This window comes from Ammospiza caudacuta, chromosome 1, assembly GCF_027887145.1.
Source record: "Ammospiza caudacuta isolate bAmmCau1 chromosome 1, bAmmCau1.pri, whole genome shotgun sequence".
Lineage (NCBI taxonomy): Eukaryota > Metazoa > Chordata > Aves > Passeriformes > Passerellidae > Ammospiza > Ammospiza caudacuta.
In genome coordinates this window covers 122,522,078-122,540,919 of record NC_080593.1, presented here as the reverse complement: position 1 = coordinate 122,540,919, position 18,842 = coordinate 122,522,078, and the positions used below count along the sequence as shown (strand labels likewise).

Below are 18,842 nucleotides of genomic sequence, written 5' to 3'. Positions count from 1 at the left end.
AAAGGAAAGCTCCCCCTTTATGAGCTTTTTTGTGAAGAACAGCTCTTTTTGGACTTTTCATTCTTATCTTTTAGAGACGAGGACAGAATAGCTTAGAAAACCCCAGAAGATTTTTCATTAGTTTGGTGAAGCACCAGTTTTTAGGCAGAAGCTTAGCGGAGCAAAACATCATTTCCACAAGTAGCAGGCATAAAAGTTTCTCAGTGAGGAATGAGCTTGAGCATCAGAGGTCAGGTAAGACTAAACTCAGGAGTTCACCTTTTCATTCAGATAAAAGCTTCCTCAGATTGCAGGTTTGCATCCCATGGCTCCTGTCTTTCCCTGCATTTTAGAAGAAATCCTGTATGAATATTTATTACAAGTAGCTACATGATGATCTGAAAATTCAGCAAATATGATTCAGGCAGTTTGTAGGTACTTAAATACTGAAAGAAAACTACTGCTCTGATAGCTTCAGCCATCTCATATATCTTCTTGATGTGCAATATTGTGAGCAATTTTTTTAAATGGCTCAGCTGTCAGTGTTGTATACACTTATATATAGTGTATGTGTAAGATAAACTCCAATAAATCCAAACATTTATTTTGGAAATAAAGGCTAGTTGGTAATATTTAGAATTAATGGTTACAGTACCAGAGTAAGCATGTTTTTCAAAGATAATTTGCCCCCTCCCATGGCTGCTCAAAAACACCAGAAGAGCTGTCTCAGGTATGGTATGTGAGTACAGGTATTGGCTCACCTATAATGCTGCAACACTCATGTGGAAAGGATACTGCATGTTTATGAAATTACTTAAAATGTAGAACTGTTTTCTGAGTCCCACCCAGTGTAAATCAAATTCACTCATCCCACCTGAAACCCTGGCCTTTTATCATGCTTTCCCAAAAAGAGAACGACCAAGGCATATTAAGAGCAGACTGTGGAGGCTTCACATAAGGACTGTACTGGGATCCTGTTTTAATCTCCAAATCATTTTGAAACAGCTGTGCCAGCGCCACTTGCTTGTTTTCAATATTCCCTCAAAGGACCTGGTTTTCAGTGCTATGTGTCAAATATTCACATATCTTCATCAAATAGAAAACTCATGAGTCTGCCATATGTCATGCTAAATACCATGGGTTTTTTTTCTGAAATAAATAACATGCAACAGTCTGTTTGGCTTCCCAGTCACTTGGGAGCAACTTTTTGTTGTTCTGCATCTTGCAACAAAATCGGAGAGCCAAACAAAGGCCAGTTTGCAGGGGATCATATGGATTTGTTTTGCCTCTCAGCTCTGCAAAAGCCAGACAGAGCCTGTTTATCCAGACAATAAGATGCAGCCCTTTGTGTCCCATGGATTTTGCCTGGATAATGTTTCATCATTTAATTCATTACTGTATCTCCCTGACATCTGATTCCTTCCAAATATCTTACATGAGAGAAGACAATACACTGGCAGCTGCTTATAAAAACATGGAACGGAAATGCAACATTTTTAGGACATATGATCTGCCTCTGGGTGAAGGGAAAGGCAAAACAGCCTGGTCTGCCCCCTCAGGCATTACCCAGCTTAAGTGACAAGTCACAGCTGAAAATCCAGCTCATGAGATGCCTCTGATTTTGTGAGGGGCATGCTGTAATGCCCAAAGCATCACCCTCCTAACCAGAAATACTCCAGGACATATTTTAAAAGATATATACCATTGATGCTACTCTACACTCAATAGATAACAGCATAAAAAAGGGATATGATCAGTGGTAAAAGAAGTTGTTGTTGTAGTTAAATTACTCTCCTAAATTAAATTATGTTAATTTGCTCTCCTAAATTAGGGATGCAAGGTGCTGGGGTAAATTGGAATAAATGCTTTCTATCCATTATGGCAAAGGATAGCTGCTCTCATGCAGATGGTACCTGCTGGTAAATCACTGTAATATCATATATTCCAAATTCTAGTAGGTTTCTCTGTGCAAGAGCTACTGTGTGATTCTGTGAATGGCGTCACAAGTGCAGGCATATTCTCTTCATTACTGTAAAACTTTGTTTTGCAAAACATTATCAGTTAGACATTACCAAATAAAAAAATGGGTTTCCCCAATTTTTAAAATAATTATTCTTGCCTTTTTCCCCTCCCTTTAACAAGACTCATCATGAATCCCCTTTGATTTTCCTTAATGTATCCATAAAACCAGAGTCAGGGAAGCCCCTTATCACAGCTACAAAAGTACAGCTCTCATCCCTTTGTTCATACAGGGAATGGGGATATTCCCTGGTGCCAGTGCTTGATGCCAGTGATGGACTGTTATAAAATGAGTCACTGCATCTTTGCCCTTGGCACTGCTTCCACAATTTCAGCATCTCTTTTACTGAGAATTAGGTGCCAATAATAAGCAATGGGGTTCAAAGGACATTTTACTCATTCCAATAGCAGTTTTGGGTAAGTTTTTTAATAAGTTTGCACACCACTGATAAAATCTCAGGGCTGAAGGGAACCTGTATGTAACTGAGGTACTGAACACCTCTGAAGCAAGACAGATCAGATGGTAGCTGTATTCCCATGACACCTTAAACTGACCAAAAATGCTGAATCATGGGTTACATGATACTTCATACAAGAACTAAATAGAAGGCAAATAATCTTTTAATGACCAGCTCAGCAGTGAGCATATGTAAGTTCTTCAAACAAAATCAATTAACTACTGTCAGTCTTCTTTGTTCCTTGATATAATATCTATTGAAAAAGCAATAAATTCCCTTATCTTTCAAGACATTAAAACACTTGAGTTATTAAATATGAATGACGAGGATCCAATATAATCTCCTTATCTTACAGTCACATTGACTGACTTTATCGTTTGGCACAAGAAATAACTTCACCTTAAAAGCAAAGTGTGGTAATGAGTCTCCTTGGAAGAAGCAATTGTGAAATGAAGACACCTATTTATTACCAGTGACCATTCTCTGTGCTTTACTGTAACTTATTTTCAGCGGTCAAATTTCTATAAAGTATTGGGAGTGACAATGCAAATTATATTATTCCTGGTAGTCCATTTGAATAGAAGTTTGTGACAGGACTGCTCCCAAAAATAAGTTTAAACCAGAGGTCAGACAGAAGTTCAAGCCACATACCAGCCAGAAAAGAACACTTTTCCCCAATTAATATCCTGCCCTGAGGTATATCATAACATACCAATAAGCTAAGTTTTTCTAAAGTACTTTGAGTGTATATGGTTTACCTTCAACCCAAAAGGAACCAGTAGCATACCATTAATTAGGGTTTACCCCTGAATGAACACTGTGACAATCCAATTTCTGAGGACTTGCAAAGGAAAAATGAAGTGTCCTGTATGACACTCTGCTCTGTTCTGGTCATGCATAGTGACTCTGCTAATTTCCACTCACTCTAAGACCACTTTTAAGCTGCTTTATAAAGAATAGGCATGAGAGTAAGTGTGAATTATACATAAGACTGTGGAAAGTAATAATCAGGCCTCTAATGTAAAATAGGTGTCCTGCTTCTCTTGGCAAGTCACTGTGGCAAGCCCAGCCAAAATGCACTTGTAAATAATGCTAAATAAATATTGGTAGCCTAAATCTCCTCCTGTGCGCTCCTGCTTTTTTTTTCCCCTTTGTTCACAAAAGGGATTAGTTACTCAATACTGCACACAAAGTCTTCACAATTTCCAGTCAGGCTTGGGATAATTATACCTTCTGTAATCCACAATCCACTAGGTTAGCTGATAAATTAGTGTGCTTTTTACAAAGAAGTAATACTCATGTTACAATTTGTAACACAAACCAAAATAAAAAATCCTCTGAAAACTAACCCAAAGAAAAACAGAAATCAATAAAATAAGGAAAAATCAGCCATCCAGTGAAACAAGCAGAATTAACAGAGAACATTTTCAACCCTATCAGGTTTCAGTTTAAATAAAGCAAACCCCATTCTGCAGAAACACAAAGCCCAATGTTTTCCCCTTCTATGTATGTACATCAACAGGGGTTATGCAAAAATTCAAGGACAGAATGTGACTGAATAATAATTTTTTAAATTACTTTGTACTACCTTTTGTACTTGATCAGTTAGTAGTCACATTGAGTTTGATGCAAATATTCATATGAGAAAAAATAACTTGCATAAGAAAGAAGTGTAGAATCAATCACAATCAATAACATCCTAGTTGTATTCAAAGAGGAAACATGGAATATAAAACACAAATTGGAAAATCTGAGTGATAATTGTTGATAATGTTACTGTAAGGTAATTAAAATATTCTTGTAGATGAAAGGTGATAAGTCACTATCAGATATCTTTAGGCAGACATAGGGTCTTCGTTACTCCTGGATATTCCACTTTTTTCTTGTTTCATTCACTCTATGTTTACAGTAAAACATCTTGACTAGATGTTTAGGATTTAGCCCAAAAGAGCTTCATCAGTATTAAAAACAAGAGAAAATAATCAGGCTGTTGGACCCACTAAGCAAGAATGAAAGGAAGAGCTTGTGCATTAACACTTTGAAAGACATACTAAATGTATGGGTTCATTTGATTCACACTCATTCCAAAGTAAGGCTCCTTTGATTTTGGGAGCACTGCACAAAACAATGTACCTCAGACACAGCTGACATTGGCTCACATAGGTGCTCTCCTAAAATGCCAGTTCCACAAGGTGCTGACCATAAACACTGATGCAATCCAGCTGCACTAAGTTCACATCTGGATGAAGTCAGTGCTCATTCTGGAATCTGTTGAGGAGTTTTACACTACTGACAGGTTGGTCAGAGCTGCTGCTGCACTAAGGAGACTGTTATAGGTCCAGCAGCTGCAAATAAAAGACTACATGATGGCTGATAGCATAAGTAAAATATTTTTTTTAAAGGACAGTTTTCACAAACTACTGGTTACGCAATAAGTATAAATAAATGCCTGGTCTAAAACTCAGATGTTATTCTGGACCTAAGAATGCCAGACACATACAAAACTCTGTGGTTTGGGGACCAGGCTTTGCGACTTCTCTGGGATGTAAAATATGCAAAATTCCTGTCCTTCATAAATTCCAGCACTGCTTCTCATTCCATAGCACTGTACATGTCTGAAATGGCTGGACTTCTGCACATCTTTATCTTAATCCTACTTAAAAAGCTTATGAATGAGAGCACTGGAAAATGGAGGCAAATCCTATTTTCCTCAGCTGAAATGTCTACTGAATTCACAACTGTTTACTGAACTCCTGGGATGAGGACAAAGCAAGAATAGCTGTGCCTCTAATATGGTAATTAGTGACTGAGATGAGGTGCACATATGCATTTACTAAATAGAAAAAAATCAAAAAGTTGTGTCTGTACTGTGCTACAGTACTTGACCTATAATATTCTCTTTTTTACTAGCTAAACATAGTCTTAATTTCTTGCCACACATTGTTCTTGCTTTCTCCTATTTATTGTGGCATGCCCTGTAAAATACATGCTGCTCATTCACTGTCACCTTGCTCTGTCTCACCTTGCTGTAAGTGAAGGCAGTGGCAAACCTTCACTGACCTCGAAAGGAGCAGGATTTGTCCTGAGATGCCTAATCCAAAGCAGGACTCCCTCTTAATTCAGTAAGCTTTGGATCAGACCTAGAAGGGTTCTTAGCAGAATCAAGAAGTGGCAAGACACAGTCACATATCAAAACCACATCCAAGTATTTATCTCACATTTCTAATCTTTGATGTGAAAGGGATTAAAAAGCAAGCTGTTCCTGTCAACTGCTTGGATGCCACACAGGATTTAAATGACTGAACAAGAACCTATAGGATATTTATGCACATTCATATGGTTTAATTTCTTCAAAAGGCAGCTGATATTTGAATTTGAGGCTTATGGTAGTATTTCCTCACTTGCTTCCCAACTTGCTGCTGTCAAAATCCCACCATCCTTTCTATTCCTACAGAGTAAATAAGATGTTTGTGCCTCTTGTCTCAGGACAAACTAGAAACGTATTTGACCAAACACAAAAATGAAAAATCTAAAAGAGATGTTATCTAAACACTTCAGACAAAATCTTGCCAGTGATCCTAAAGCAGTCTGTTTCAAAATGCATTCAACTGATTCCACCATATCTTGTTTTATTTTACTAAGGTAAAATGTGTTGTGATGGGCTTTGCTCTCCTTTATGTCATTCAGCCAAGTTTCTATAGCTGTCTGAGCTGCCATGGGCATATCTGACAATGATTTTGGTTCATATATGTATTTACAGACTGAAGGTGACTAGATAGAGAAAGTGACTGCATGAATTATGGTGACTTCTAGCTACCAGAACCACAGAAACCACATCAAATGGCATTAACTTAGACAAGAGGCAATTGAAATAATGAAAATCATTACATGTGTACAAGTGCAATGTGAAACTCCCCGTAGCAAGAAAGATCTATAACATTGAATCAAATTAGAGCATGAGGGGAAAAGGAAATAAAAAGTTAAAAAATAATTATTTAGACATCTGGGGAAATTGAAGAAACAGCCACATCTATCTGCAAAATCTGAGGAGAAATCTGCTCGGAGTGACCAAAGGGGGATTTTCTTAAAAGCTGAGGGTCAGCCTAACTTCTTTTAGCAAATGCATGATGGGGCACTGTGTAAGTCATAAGAACAGTTGATGAATGGCAGGCACTCATGCAAGTTTAACCATCCTATATTTCTGCATTTATTCAACATGCAAATGAATGAAAACAAGTCACAGGCAAAGAATGTAAAAATCAGTATATTACTTTTGTTTTATTCATCTGCTTCATCTTGCTGTGTAGACTCCCACCCAGTCTTAGGAAAACACCAATTAAGCATATGTCTCAAGCCTTAGAGACAACTGCCTTGGTTATATGAAAGAGGAAACATTTCACACACAGATCTGCCTGCTGGATGTCTCTGGGGCGCTGTCCGTGGCCGGGTGATCCCGCAGGTCGCGCGCAGCGTGTTCAGCAGCGTGGCTCAGACAGGATTTCCTCCTGCCCGCATCCAGGAGGAGACGTCCCTCATGGAACACACTGGTGACATTCAAGGTGTGCAGGACTGAGAAGCTGGCCCTGAGCCCTGCAGGCAGTGCAGGAGCTGTGTCACAGAACTGCTGGCGGGGGCTGATGGATGTTAGCTTGCACCAGGGGATCACGGTGCGTAACACGGCCTCCCCGAACCCTGTTTGGCAAAACTTACACCCATCTGCTTCCCCTCTGCTCTTTCTCCTGGAGAGGAACATATGGCCCAGAATATGTATCTTGGAAGCAGAAAATGTATTCATGTAGTTTTCTAAAATATTCTGAATAAATTTATTCATGTAGTTTTCTAAAATATTCTGAATACATTCATTTTTCTCCTATAAGCTTTTATTCCACTTATGAACCTTAAATTCTGCCACAAGATTTTTTTTAATAAAGTAAGTTCCTTGCTTAAAAAGTTAGGCAGCTCACAAGAAAAATGAAAATTAAAAAAAAATGTGTATTGTACCTGAATAATCAGAGTTACTATTGCAAGAAAAATCTTTGCCAGAATTCTCATTTTTTTGTCAATTGCAGCATTCTATTTTAATACTTACCTTGGTCCCAGAGCATTGCACCCAATAACAAACAACAACAGAAGAAAATAAAGCCACAGTTAAGCTTAACATGAACATCTAAACATCAAACATTTTAGAGTCATTCAAACTGGAGCTGAGCTTCCAAAATTTACCTCACATTAATTAGTGCATCACACCACAAACAGAATCACTAAGTTCCTCAAGATGGAAGAAAATCTTTCTTTTAAATACCAGTACCAATATCTGTGTGTGCTGTCCCATTTCCACAACCAGGGTAAACTTTTCCGTTGTATCAGTGAAACTTCAGCCAACTTCCCTGTTTGGAGACAGCAGAACTGGACCCAGGATTCACCCGAATTTGTTCTCACTTCTGACTAAATATATATAAACTTTACACATCTATATTTGTGTGTGTATACATGTATAGAACACATACTTGTTTATATACATATACCTGCATACACATAAATATGCATGCATATATATATATATATTATTATTTTAGTATTTTTTTACAAAACACTCTAATTCTTGATTGCAGAAATGGAGTATAAGAGAAAACATGCCATAATAAAACCATGCCAGACCAGATGATGATTCTTTGATAGCTTATCCAGCACAACCCACCAAACACTGACACAGCACATATGCAGTGCCTGGAATGGGACAAGCAACACTGAAACGGATGTTTGTCATAACCAAATACTTTTCTAACAAATAAGTAGATAATGTACTCTGTCTGCATTTCATTGAAGTGTTTCATATGGAGTCTATTAAGAATCACACAGATGTTTCTCATCACATGCAGCAAAAGCAAAGTACAGTACAGTACAGTAGCTGCCTAAAAACAACTGAACTCAACAGGGCTCCTTCTGCTGATTTCAGTGGGTTTAGGAAAGATTTGGGTGTTTTCACTACATGATATGTAGATTTTTAGATTCTTCTTTTCTCTAAACATTTTAACAGATGTTGTTGATTCCTACAAGTCAAATGCATGGGTCATGAAACCATTTTCTACTATCTTTGTATTAAGCCTATTGTTTATCCTACCTTTGCTGCAACAGATGAGTTGGGTTTCTCAAGCAAGTCCCAAAGCTTCTTCCTTTTCTCTGGGCAGCAGGTATTATCAAACTCTTCCCCTTCTCTCTCTCTCAATGTCTCTGCCTCCCTCCTCAGTTCCTCATTCATTTGCTCTTTCTTTTGATGGTATCTTGCCTGACAGCAAGATTCTAAATATATTTCATCAATCCCCCAGTAATCAAGCTCCTGGCCAAAAGAGAGAGCACACATTTCTTCCATCATATGTAGTTTCCCTGTCCTGTAGAAATTCAAAATGGAAGTGAAAGCCCCTGGGTGTCGATCAAAAAAATACTCATTTTCATTCAGATTATAGTCATCACATACTTCTAGCAGAGATTCATGGGTATTGCAGTCTCTGAGCTTTCCCAATCGTGTCCTTGGAAGTCTGTCCAAAGTCCTCCACAGCACTTCATGGTTGAGTCCACCAACATTTATTTTAACTCTCCGCGAGCAGGCTTTGCTCCTGATGATCTCCACTGGCTCCGGAGGCAGAGAAAGGGTGGACCTTGAAGACTTTTTGGTGATTCCTGGTGGAGCTTTCTCAGCCATTCTGAAAAAGATGAAGTTGTAACACCAGAGTCTGTAGGAAAATGAGCTTGGGGACTAGGAATATTTGGGCAGAATCCTCTTCAGACAGACACCTCCATTCCTGAAGCTAAAAAAGACAAAAAATTAAAATATTGCCAGGTACAATGCATCCCCCAATCTCTCCCCCTCTCTTTCAATACTTTCATATGCAGATGAAAATTTAATGATTTTAATTTGACCCTCTTTATAGTGATACTCTTTGCGGTAATATCCAGAAGCACTGGAACAGCTGGAACAGCTAAAAGCACTATGCTTAAGCAAAGGAAAAACTCACTGGAATTCCTGTATTTGTGAAAATCAACTGCTACAATTTGTAAAAATGACTTGGATTTTTTTCTCTTTTTTTTTTAAGAATCAGTTTCTGATGCAGCTGTGTTAGCTTAATCTGACTACTTATCTTTCAGTGTGTGAGGTGTGCAAGGGGAAAGATTATAGGAATATCTATAAGTAAAGACACAGGCTAGTCTACTTTTTATTGAAAAAATTCAAATTTGGGAGACTGAAACAGAATAAAACAATCACAGTATATCAAAATCTCCACACCAAGCTGCTTCCCTCCTTGTTCCAATTCAAATCAATCTGTATTATTTCATGGGTAAATGTTATTTACCAAACAATTCAAATGCCATCCTGAGAAGTCGTATTTTTTACCACCACACAGCACTTTTTTCTTTACAAATGAGTGAGAAGAATCCTAAGTCTTTTGTGGCCAACTGACCAGTAGTACATGCTATACAGGCAAGGGCTGTGCATACAGTTCTCTGGATCCTCTGCAAGGCTCTTCCCTGCCCCACTGTTCACCTGTTACATTGCTGCAGACACGACTGCATGACAGCAATCAGTGACCTCAGTTTCAATAATCCACAAGTGCATCCTCACTCACTGTGCCCAGTGCTTCAGAGAACTCTGAGGTGCAGCTGCTTGTCACTAAATGTAGAATACCAGAATCAATCAGGAAGGAAACCCACCCACCAGCCCTACTGCTGCCAGCTGTCAGACACAGTGCTTAAATATTCACCTAGCAGTAGTATCATGGCCAAAGAATGCTTAGACAAGGCTTCTGTTTCAAACTTGGAAAGTCCTCAGTAATTCCCAGAATTGACATCTCCTCCTCCTGTTCTCAGCAAATCAACAATTCAACAGTCTGGTGGGTTGTTTTTGTTTTTGTTTTTGTTTTTATTTGCGTGTTTTGTTTTGCTTGAAGTGAAATAAGTCTAGCAAATAAAAGAATTTGAAGTGTACAAGAATTTGATCGTCTTTGCAGAGTAAAGCATGAAAGTTGTGCTGGGAGGGATTTCTGCTTATAAATACAGCAGGAGTGAACACCTGGGAGGGGTTTGAACTGTTTGTACTGAAGTACCAGTTGGCACAAGAACAAATAGGTACAAACTCATCATGAGAAAAGGTAGAAATTTGAAAGAGAATTAGAAGGTCACACAGACCAGATCCACACCAGAGCAGTGAGGATTTAGAATAACCCTTTACTAGAAGTATCAGGAAAAACAAAGAATAATTCCAGTGTGTCCTCTGACATGCCCATGATGGTATTGACTATGTTGCTGGTATAAAATCAAAATTGCTAAACTTCATTATAGCTAAACTTTAAAAGTTCCTCCACCAATAGATAAAATAAGACGCAGTCAACTACAGCCCAGGTATGACTGTCATTTCCAAAAACGTCAGAAAAGAGGAAAATTACTTATGAGGAAAATACTTACATCTAAAGATTTACTTCTTTGTTTTGTTTTGTGCATAATCACAAAATTGCTAAACCATGGCAACATCCCAGAACACCACAATTTTAGTTCCAATTTCACTGTCAAGCTGAACTTCAAAACTCTAAGGGTCCAAATATTCTGCCAAATATCTTCCCATTCAGCCTCCAGCACTGCATTGTGAAGATCCCTCCTCATCTCCCAGTGAAACCCAGAGCACTTGTGTGCCTAATTACATAAGGGTTTAAGACTGTAACATTTACCTTCATTGAGAAAAATGGTTATCTGATAACTTCACTTTCAAAGACAAATATCCTATTAAAATCGAAGCCCTGGCATCAGTAGGTTTGCATAATATATATCCCTTTCTTTTGTGTGTGTTTTGGTTTTTTCCCTCTTGAACTTAGGCTGATTTTTCCCTCTGGTTTTACCCTCCTCCTCATTGCCTTATGTGCAGGGGGATGATGGTGATGGTGAGGCTTCTGAGAAGTGAGGGACTTCAATCCTTGCAAGATCTCCTCACTTAAGCATTTCCTAGTGATCTGTGATGCATTTATCAGTCTTCTGACATACAGACAGCTACATAAAGAGTAAACAGTTATGAGAGGATATTTCTCTACACAGGAAATATTTGCAAACTCTATTTAAAAAAAAAATCCTTTTAGATTTCAATGCACAATGATATTTCTCCTTTAACGGTTATCTTACTTAAGAAAACATAAGAATTTAAGAAATTCATAAAGAGGTTTTGTTATTCTTCATGAAATCAATCAAGTCTTCAGGCATTTCCTAGAGAGGTTCAGTAGTTTATTCACTATTGTATCTCAGGGATTTATTTTTCTGTTTTTAAAATGAAAATGTGTATCCTAATATTAGCAATATCAAGTAACAATACAACAGAGATCAAGCATCTCATCTGATTAATCTTAAGTTAACCATATCCTTATTTATTTTTTCTGATTGCAAAAACAAAGGATTAACAAGACTATGCATTGTTTTAACTTTTCTGCAGTGTAGTTACCAGGCATATTTTTTAAACAATGCAAATACTCTAGTGTCACCATGACTGGTCTAAAGCTCATAAAACATTTTTTGATTTTTCAGTAGAATTATTGGTTGCATTTTTGTACTTGAGGAAATGTGGCTTTTCTAAAAAACTTTCAAAATCCTGGTGGTCATACTGAAGTCAGCAGTGAAACATTAAGTTTAGTGTTGAGAATGTGCTATGTACATATGCATGTACCAAGGGATGAACCACCATTCAAAAAATGAAGCATTCTGAAAAGATTAAAAAAGCACATTGTCCCAAGTGAAGAATCTTGAACCATGAGGCTGATTTTATGCCTTTTTTACAGAGCTCATCACTGAAATATGCACTGAAGAAGGAGGATGTATAACTTAAAAGTAAATAAATTAATTATTTTAGTTTCCTTCATAAGAGCTTTTCTTCCCACCTTCTTTCATTCTTCATACCTTCTTTAGTTCTCTGATGATAATTTTTTAAAAATTTCTTCCTGAGCAGCTTTTCCCCAAACCTTGGCTAAAAAGTCTGGTTTTAACTGTGCGCTTAACAACAACACAATCAACAGCCTCTACTTTCACAGTCATAGAGTCCCTTTACCATCTTCACAGCCCTCCTCTGGGCACTCTGCAATAGCTTTACATTATTATATTGTGGCACCCAAAACCGCCCCCAGCACTCGAGGTGAGGCTGCCCCAGAGCAGAGCAGAGCAGGACAATCCCCTCCCTTGCCCATCTGGCCATGCTGTCCCTGATGCCCCCCAGGGCACGCGTGGCTCTCCTGGCTGCCAGGGCACTGCTGGCTCACATTCAACTTGCCAACAGCCAGGACCACCAGATTCTCTTTCCACAGCATTGCTCTCCAGCCTCTCATTCCCCAGTCTGCACATCCATCCAGGGTTGCCCCATCCAGGTGCAGAATCTGAACATTAGTCCTTCTTACACTTCATGTGGTTGGTGATTGCTCATCTCTCCAATTTATCCAGGTCTCTCTGCAGGGCCTCCCTGCCTTCAAGGGAGTCGACAGCTCCTCCCAGTTTAGTATTCTCAGCGAACTGAATATCCCTTCCAGTCCTACATCCAGGTAATTTATGAAGATGTTGAGGAGCACAGGGCTGAGGATGGAGCCCTGCAGAACCCCACCAGTGACAGGTCAGTCTGATGTCACCCATTTACTGTAACCCTTTGTGCCTGACTCATGAGCCAGCTGCTCACACCCATCCCATGATGGGCTTATCCAGATGTGGCCTGGACATCTTATCCAGAAGGATCCTGTGAGAGATGGTACCAAAAGCCTTACTGAAATCCAAAAAAGATTACACCCACTGCCTCCCCCCATCAACTAAGTGGGTCACCTTGTCGAAAAAGGAAATTGCCCTTATGTTACCGTGTAACATTTCTAACTTGACAAGGCACATAATCAATTTAATACAAAATCACCAGATCTTTCATTATAACAAAATTTTACAAGTGAGGTTACCTTTACAATTTATTAAATTATGTTTCTGGATTTCAGCTACTGTAACTAACTCAGAAGATTTTTTTTTCATAAGAAGACTTAAAATACTTTCCAGCTTGGCTCATTGCCTTAACCTTCAGGCTGTGTGCAATTCCACCACACACTTTGTCCACCATGGGCTAGTAATAAGTGTAACTATCACTTGGGAGGCAGGCAAAGCCAGCCTGGTGATAGAAGAAGCCAGCAGGTCTGAAGAGTCTAAGATCAATGTGCTGGATTTCTTCATGTGCAAAAATGCTCATCAAAATCAAGGAAGATCTGGGGAAACAATTGTTGCTTTTACTAATTTAGCTGTTAAAACTGACTAAAGGCTTAAGAATTTCAGGCTGTATTCAATGCAGGTATGTAACACTTTCTGGGAAAATTAGCTTTGGGTTTTGTAGTTGTAATGCCAGGGGAAATTCTGAGCAGACATTAGGAAGAATTGGTAGAGAAAAAGACAAATTCTACCCCCATATATAAGAGCAAATCTAGATAAACCCTGCATTCTTCCTGTGCAATAATAAAATTACTTTGTAGCAAAATACCTGTAATATTACATAAAACTCTTCAAATCAAAGTCAATTCTTTGCATTAAATAAAAAATGAAAACTTCAAAGAGTACAACTCGAGAAGCTAGGGAAAGCCAGAAGGAAGGTTAAGTGCCCTCCCCCGCACCACAGACATGCAGCTTTTAATGGTGTGACTCTCGCATCAATCCCTTCCTCTTTACATGAACGGGCAATTATTTACCATTTCTTTTCATCTTTCTCATTCAGTATTTGGCCTCTGATGTTATTCAGCTTTCCCTGCTGCAAGGCCTGCATTACACACAAAGTGCTGAATTCCCCTCAGGGAGCTCTCCCTGTCCTACCCAAGCACTTCCAGGGTATCCCAGTCTCCCCTTCAGTAGGAGGCCATTACTACCATTGCTTTGTAATGTAGAAATGAAGGTCATACATGCCTGAGGTACCCAACAATTTTGGCTGCTCAGATTGAGATAGCTGCTTTTTACAGAGTCCCTAGCATTTTCAGCCCTTTTGATGGGCAAGCCTGACCAGATTAAACCCTCAGGCTGAGGAACCCAGTTATCTGTGCTGTCACGTTGCCCGAGCAGCGCCTGCCATGGCACAGTTAGGACTCTCCCAAGTCATTTGCAAGGATGGCTGGAGAGCTCACATGCTTCGAGGCCTGCTCCTAGTAAGTGGTTTGTTCCCAGCCACCCGCCTTGGAGTGCAGGGCAGTGTAACTGCACACAGAGAGGTTGCTGTGCCGAGCAGTGCCAGCCCCTTCCACGGACTCCATGTGCGAGACCTCTCCTCCAAAAGGGTTCACATCCCAGCCACTCTTGCATGCCTTAGTCATAAACATCTCTCCCAATCTTTGTCACACAAATTTTGCCAAAGAAGATGGAGAAGTTACAGTACATAAGCACGCTTCACTGCTGGAGCATGTCCTGCATTTAAAGCAGAGAGGAAAAATATGCAGTACCTAAGAAGAGGTTGTATCATAAGAACCCCAGTAAAAGTGAACAATTTTGCTTTCTTCTGACTTTTAAGGGACAAACTTCTATCATTTTTGATTCTTCAAATTATCATTTGAAGATGTCTTTTTGTTAGAATTTGTCAAATTGCTTTCAAGAAAAGATTTGATTAATTAATTTCCTTGCTTTGAAAACAAATGGAAGAGTTTTTCACAATCTGCTGGAAGTGTTTCCAACATTTTAAAACAAAATCTGGTTCTAGATGTACTGATATTTAACTATCTTTTTAAAAGTTCAAGAAAGCTCTGGATTAAAAAGAAGACATTGCAAAATTATTAAACATTAAAGAAATTATTAAATGAGTTATTCCATTCAAAGTATTTATTTTCAAGTCCAAAGAGTCTAAGATGAATGTGGTGGATTTCTTCACATGCAGAAACGCTCACCAAAATCAAGAAAGATCTCAGGAAACAACTGTTGCACTTACTAGTTTAGCTATTAAAATTGACTTAAGGCTTAAGAATTTCAGGCTGCATTTAATGCAGGTATGTAACACTTTCTGGGGAAAATTGCTTCAGGTTCTGTAGGTGTAATGTCAGGGGAAATTCAGACTAGACAATAGGAAAAATTTCTTCACCCAGAGGATGGTTGGGCACTGGAACAGACTCCCCAGGGAAGGGGTCATGACACCAAGCCTTTCAGAGTTCAAGGAGCATCTGGTCAATGTTTTTAGTCATATGGTTTAGTTTTTAGTTTTAGATAATCCTGTGAGGAGCAGGGAGTTGAACTCAAAGATCCTTATGATCCCTTCTAGCTGGAGAACTGGAGGTACTCTGTGATTTAAAAAAAAACTTTAGAAAGCCTGTGCTCACCTCAGCATCTGATTCTTAAAGCCTACAAATGAGATCCAGCAAGTTAGCCAAGAAAAGATGAAAGAAGTTGGTTGTGACAAACCAATATATTTTTACTGAGCAAACACATTTTTGCTAACTTATTTGTTTGTATGATTCTTCTTTCAGTGTCTGTTTTGCTGTAATCTCTCTGCTGCCACATCTTAGCTCTCAAATGTCTGCTCTTTGTTTCAAAATATAAGGATCTTTAGTTTCTTAATGGTGTGCTGTGGGATCTTTTACTAGAATTTCCCCTTAATTTCAGTTTTTAAAAAGATAGCTGAGGTGATAGCTAAAACTCTGCATAAAAGCATCCTGCTCAAATGAGTTGTTAGTTATTTCCATTTCCCACCTCTAGAGAAGTCACATCTCATACAGTTAAGGATTGGCAAGCTGAACGCAGGAAGTGTCAGGAAACATGTCGAAGAATTCCTGAGCATCCTTTGTATGTCTCAGATTCATATCTATATGCAGGAACACATGCATGTGTGCACAGGAGAGAAGTATTGAGCTTTGGTTATCCAAATTGCTGGTGACAGCTCTTGGCACAAGTCCTCAGGGGCTTCAGTGGGTGACACCACTCAGAGCAACGTGGTCTGAGGGGGCAAAGAAGGACCTTAGCCTGTGTCCCCTGTGACACATCTTCTCTGTGAGCAATGCCTGGCTCTTGACAGACTACAGTCAGGGGCAGAGCTGTTACTGGAGAGCTGAGTCTTTCCATGAACTAAGACAAATCCCACCTGTTGCTTTGACTGCTCTGTTAACAGCTATAGAAGGGCTGGTCTATGAAAAGTAAGATTTAAGAATAAATCCTTGCTTTAAGAGTAAGTCCTGCAAAATCAGCTCTTGGGGCTATGGCTAACTGGTCTGAAATGATGATTATCTCTACTTCATAACAGATCTCACCAGTTATTTATTTCTGGTATGAAAAAATTTAAACTTTGGCTGCACAAAGTCTTGGAGATCTGCAGGAAAAAACTCAAAAAAGATGAGGCCTTTTATAGACCAACTTTTCAGATTGACTAAATCAGTCTGTCTGCTAACTCGCTGTTCTCACCATCTTGAGCACAGAGGTGTCTTTTAGATGGATGAGCTGAACTTCACCAAGGAGCAGCAGACTCTGAGACTCTATATATTCCCTAGGAGCCTTGGATAAGAAAACCCAGACAGAAATAGGTAAGGTGACAAAAGACAGAAAAAGAGGGAAAGTATAAATGATAAAATGTTTTTAAAGTCTTGCAGTCACACAAGCCTGGCAGTTTTGGCTTATCTGAGTTTTCTAATACCCCAGTAGCACTTGTAATCACTTACTGAAGCTCTTATGCAAGGTAAAGCCACGTGGGTGGGCTCTAGACACACTACAGGTGATGCAGACTGCTTTACAAAAAGCTACATGCTCTTGAGAGCATTCCGAGTAATTTTACCTCAAGTCTCATGGAATTTAGGGCTCAAGTGGTCTTTTTGAGTAGCAGCTCTTCACAAGTCTGTATCTGAGCACTGGGATTGTAGCATCCCCTCAGCCTGCACTGGGGTCTCAAGACAGCACTGAACATGGCTTTGTAGGCACCCAGTGCTGAATCAAGATCCCCACCAAACTTTATTTCAGATCAGCTCCGACTCTCTCTTTCCTTACCAGCAGCTCTGCTGTTGGTGCTTGTGACAAGTGTGGCTATATGATCCTTACAAACAATCCTGATGCATTCCTGCTCAGTGTACAAAAACCTTTCCATTTCCATTGCAGGTTGAAATATCTCTCATTTAGGACGTTTTTGTTGGTCATGTCTGCACTTTACTGCTGATGTTTACAATTGGTTGCTAAGGGCTGTTACTGCTTTTGCCAAAGATACTGTCTTTCACTGCTTATTTAGCCTTCCCTGGAAACTTCTGAGGAGATGAGCTGTCACAGAGAAGTACAAGGCCGAATGGCAGATCATTTTCTTTAATGTCAAACAACCTGATATTACAGAAATGTGATTATGTAAGGTCCTCATGTCAGGTCTAAATCAGACTACATATTTATATCCCAACTAGCACTCTGGATCCAAAGGTTTGATTGGTGCTTCCATACAATTCTTTGAGTCTACAGATGTTACATGTTCAGGATACACTAATAATAGCAAATACATTAATATTAATAAATTAGAGCTTTGAGTTGCAATTTATCCATCCACTACCTGATTTTCTCTTCTAATTGCATTGCAGTGCATTAAGATGATGGAGGAGATTGTCAACACATCATTTGTTCTTTCAGGAGGCACTAATGTAACCAGTTGTCCTAAAGCAATTGGTTTTAGGGTTATTCTAAATATGTTATCTTCTCTAACCCTTCAATCTTCCACTGCTCCCTGCCAGTAACAGTGCTGCCAAGTAGCTGAAAGCAGTGAAGAACTTCACAGATGTCTTTTTGTTCTGCTGAAGAAAAGCCTGCACAGTGTAGTAATAAATGATGATTCTAGATTTCTAGGCAGGGAAATATTACACAACATATAATATTATCCTATATACATAGAGAATGATGTCTGAAGCAGAGGCACATCATACAGAAGAGTCAGATTTTATCCCTCTTTGAATAAATTTGCACCCAAAATTTTGGAAGTTGCATTTTGGTCAGAATCCTGGTATACTATTGAGTTTTCTAATAAAGAAAAAACATGCAATGCCACCGTCCCAAATCTACAATTAAGAAAAGCAGAGTTGTATTCCTAAATGACTTCGGAAATTAAAACATTTGTGTTCAATTGCTGCTTCTGTCAAAATTTCATTTTCAGCCATTTCTAAGAGGACTGTTCCCTGATTCAATCAAGGTGAATGGTAGGCCTAAACCTACCTGGGCCACAGACAGGAAGAGACTTGGCCAAGGGTTACAGTCTGAAAGGAGCAGACTTACTCAAGAGACATTTGTCTCAGCCCATTAGGAGCCCATCTCAAATTCCTATTGTGGTCCTTTACAGAAGCCCTGAAAGCAGAACAAAGGAATGAATCAGGCCTTGATTTTTGGGAGACTCAATTTTTGACAAGTGCCTTTGTTGTTTGTTTTTCC

General features: G+C 39.0%; 1 protein-coding gene across 1 annotated transcript in view; it reads right to left on the bottom strand.

Moving 5' to 3' along the window:
- KCNB2 (potassium voltage-gated channel subfamily B member 2) overlaps nt 1–9,156 on the bottom strand; it is a 164,137-nt gene extending 154,981 nt beyond the window's left edge. Inside the window, exon 1 of the mRNA XM_058813790.1 lies at nt 8,578–9,156. Within this exon, the coding sequence (XP_058669773.1) occupies nt 8,578–9,156 (579 nt within the window). The remainder of the gene's footprint in view (nt 1–8,577) is intronic.
- Between the last annotated feature and the right edge of the window lie 9,686 nt (nt 9,157–18,842).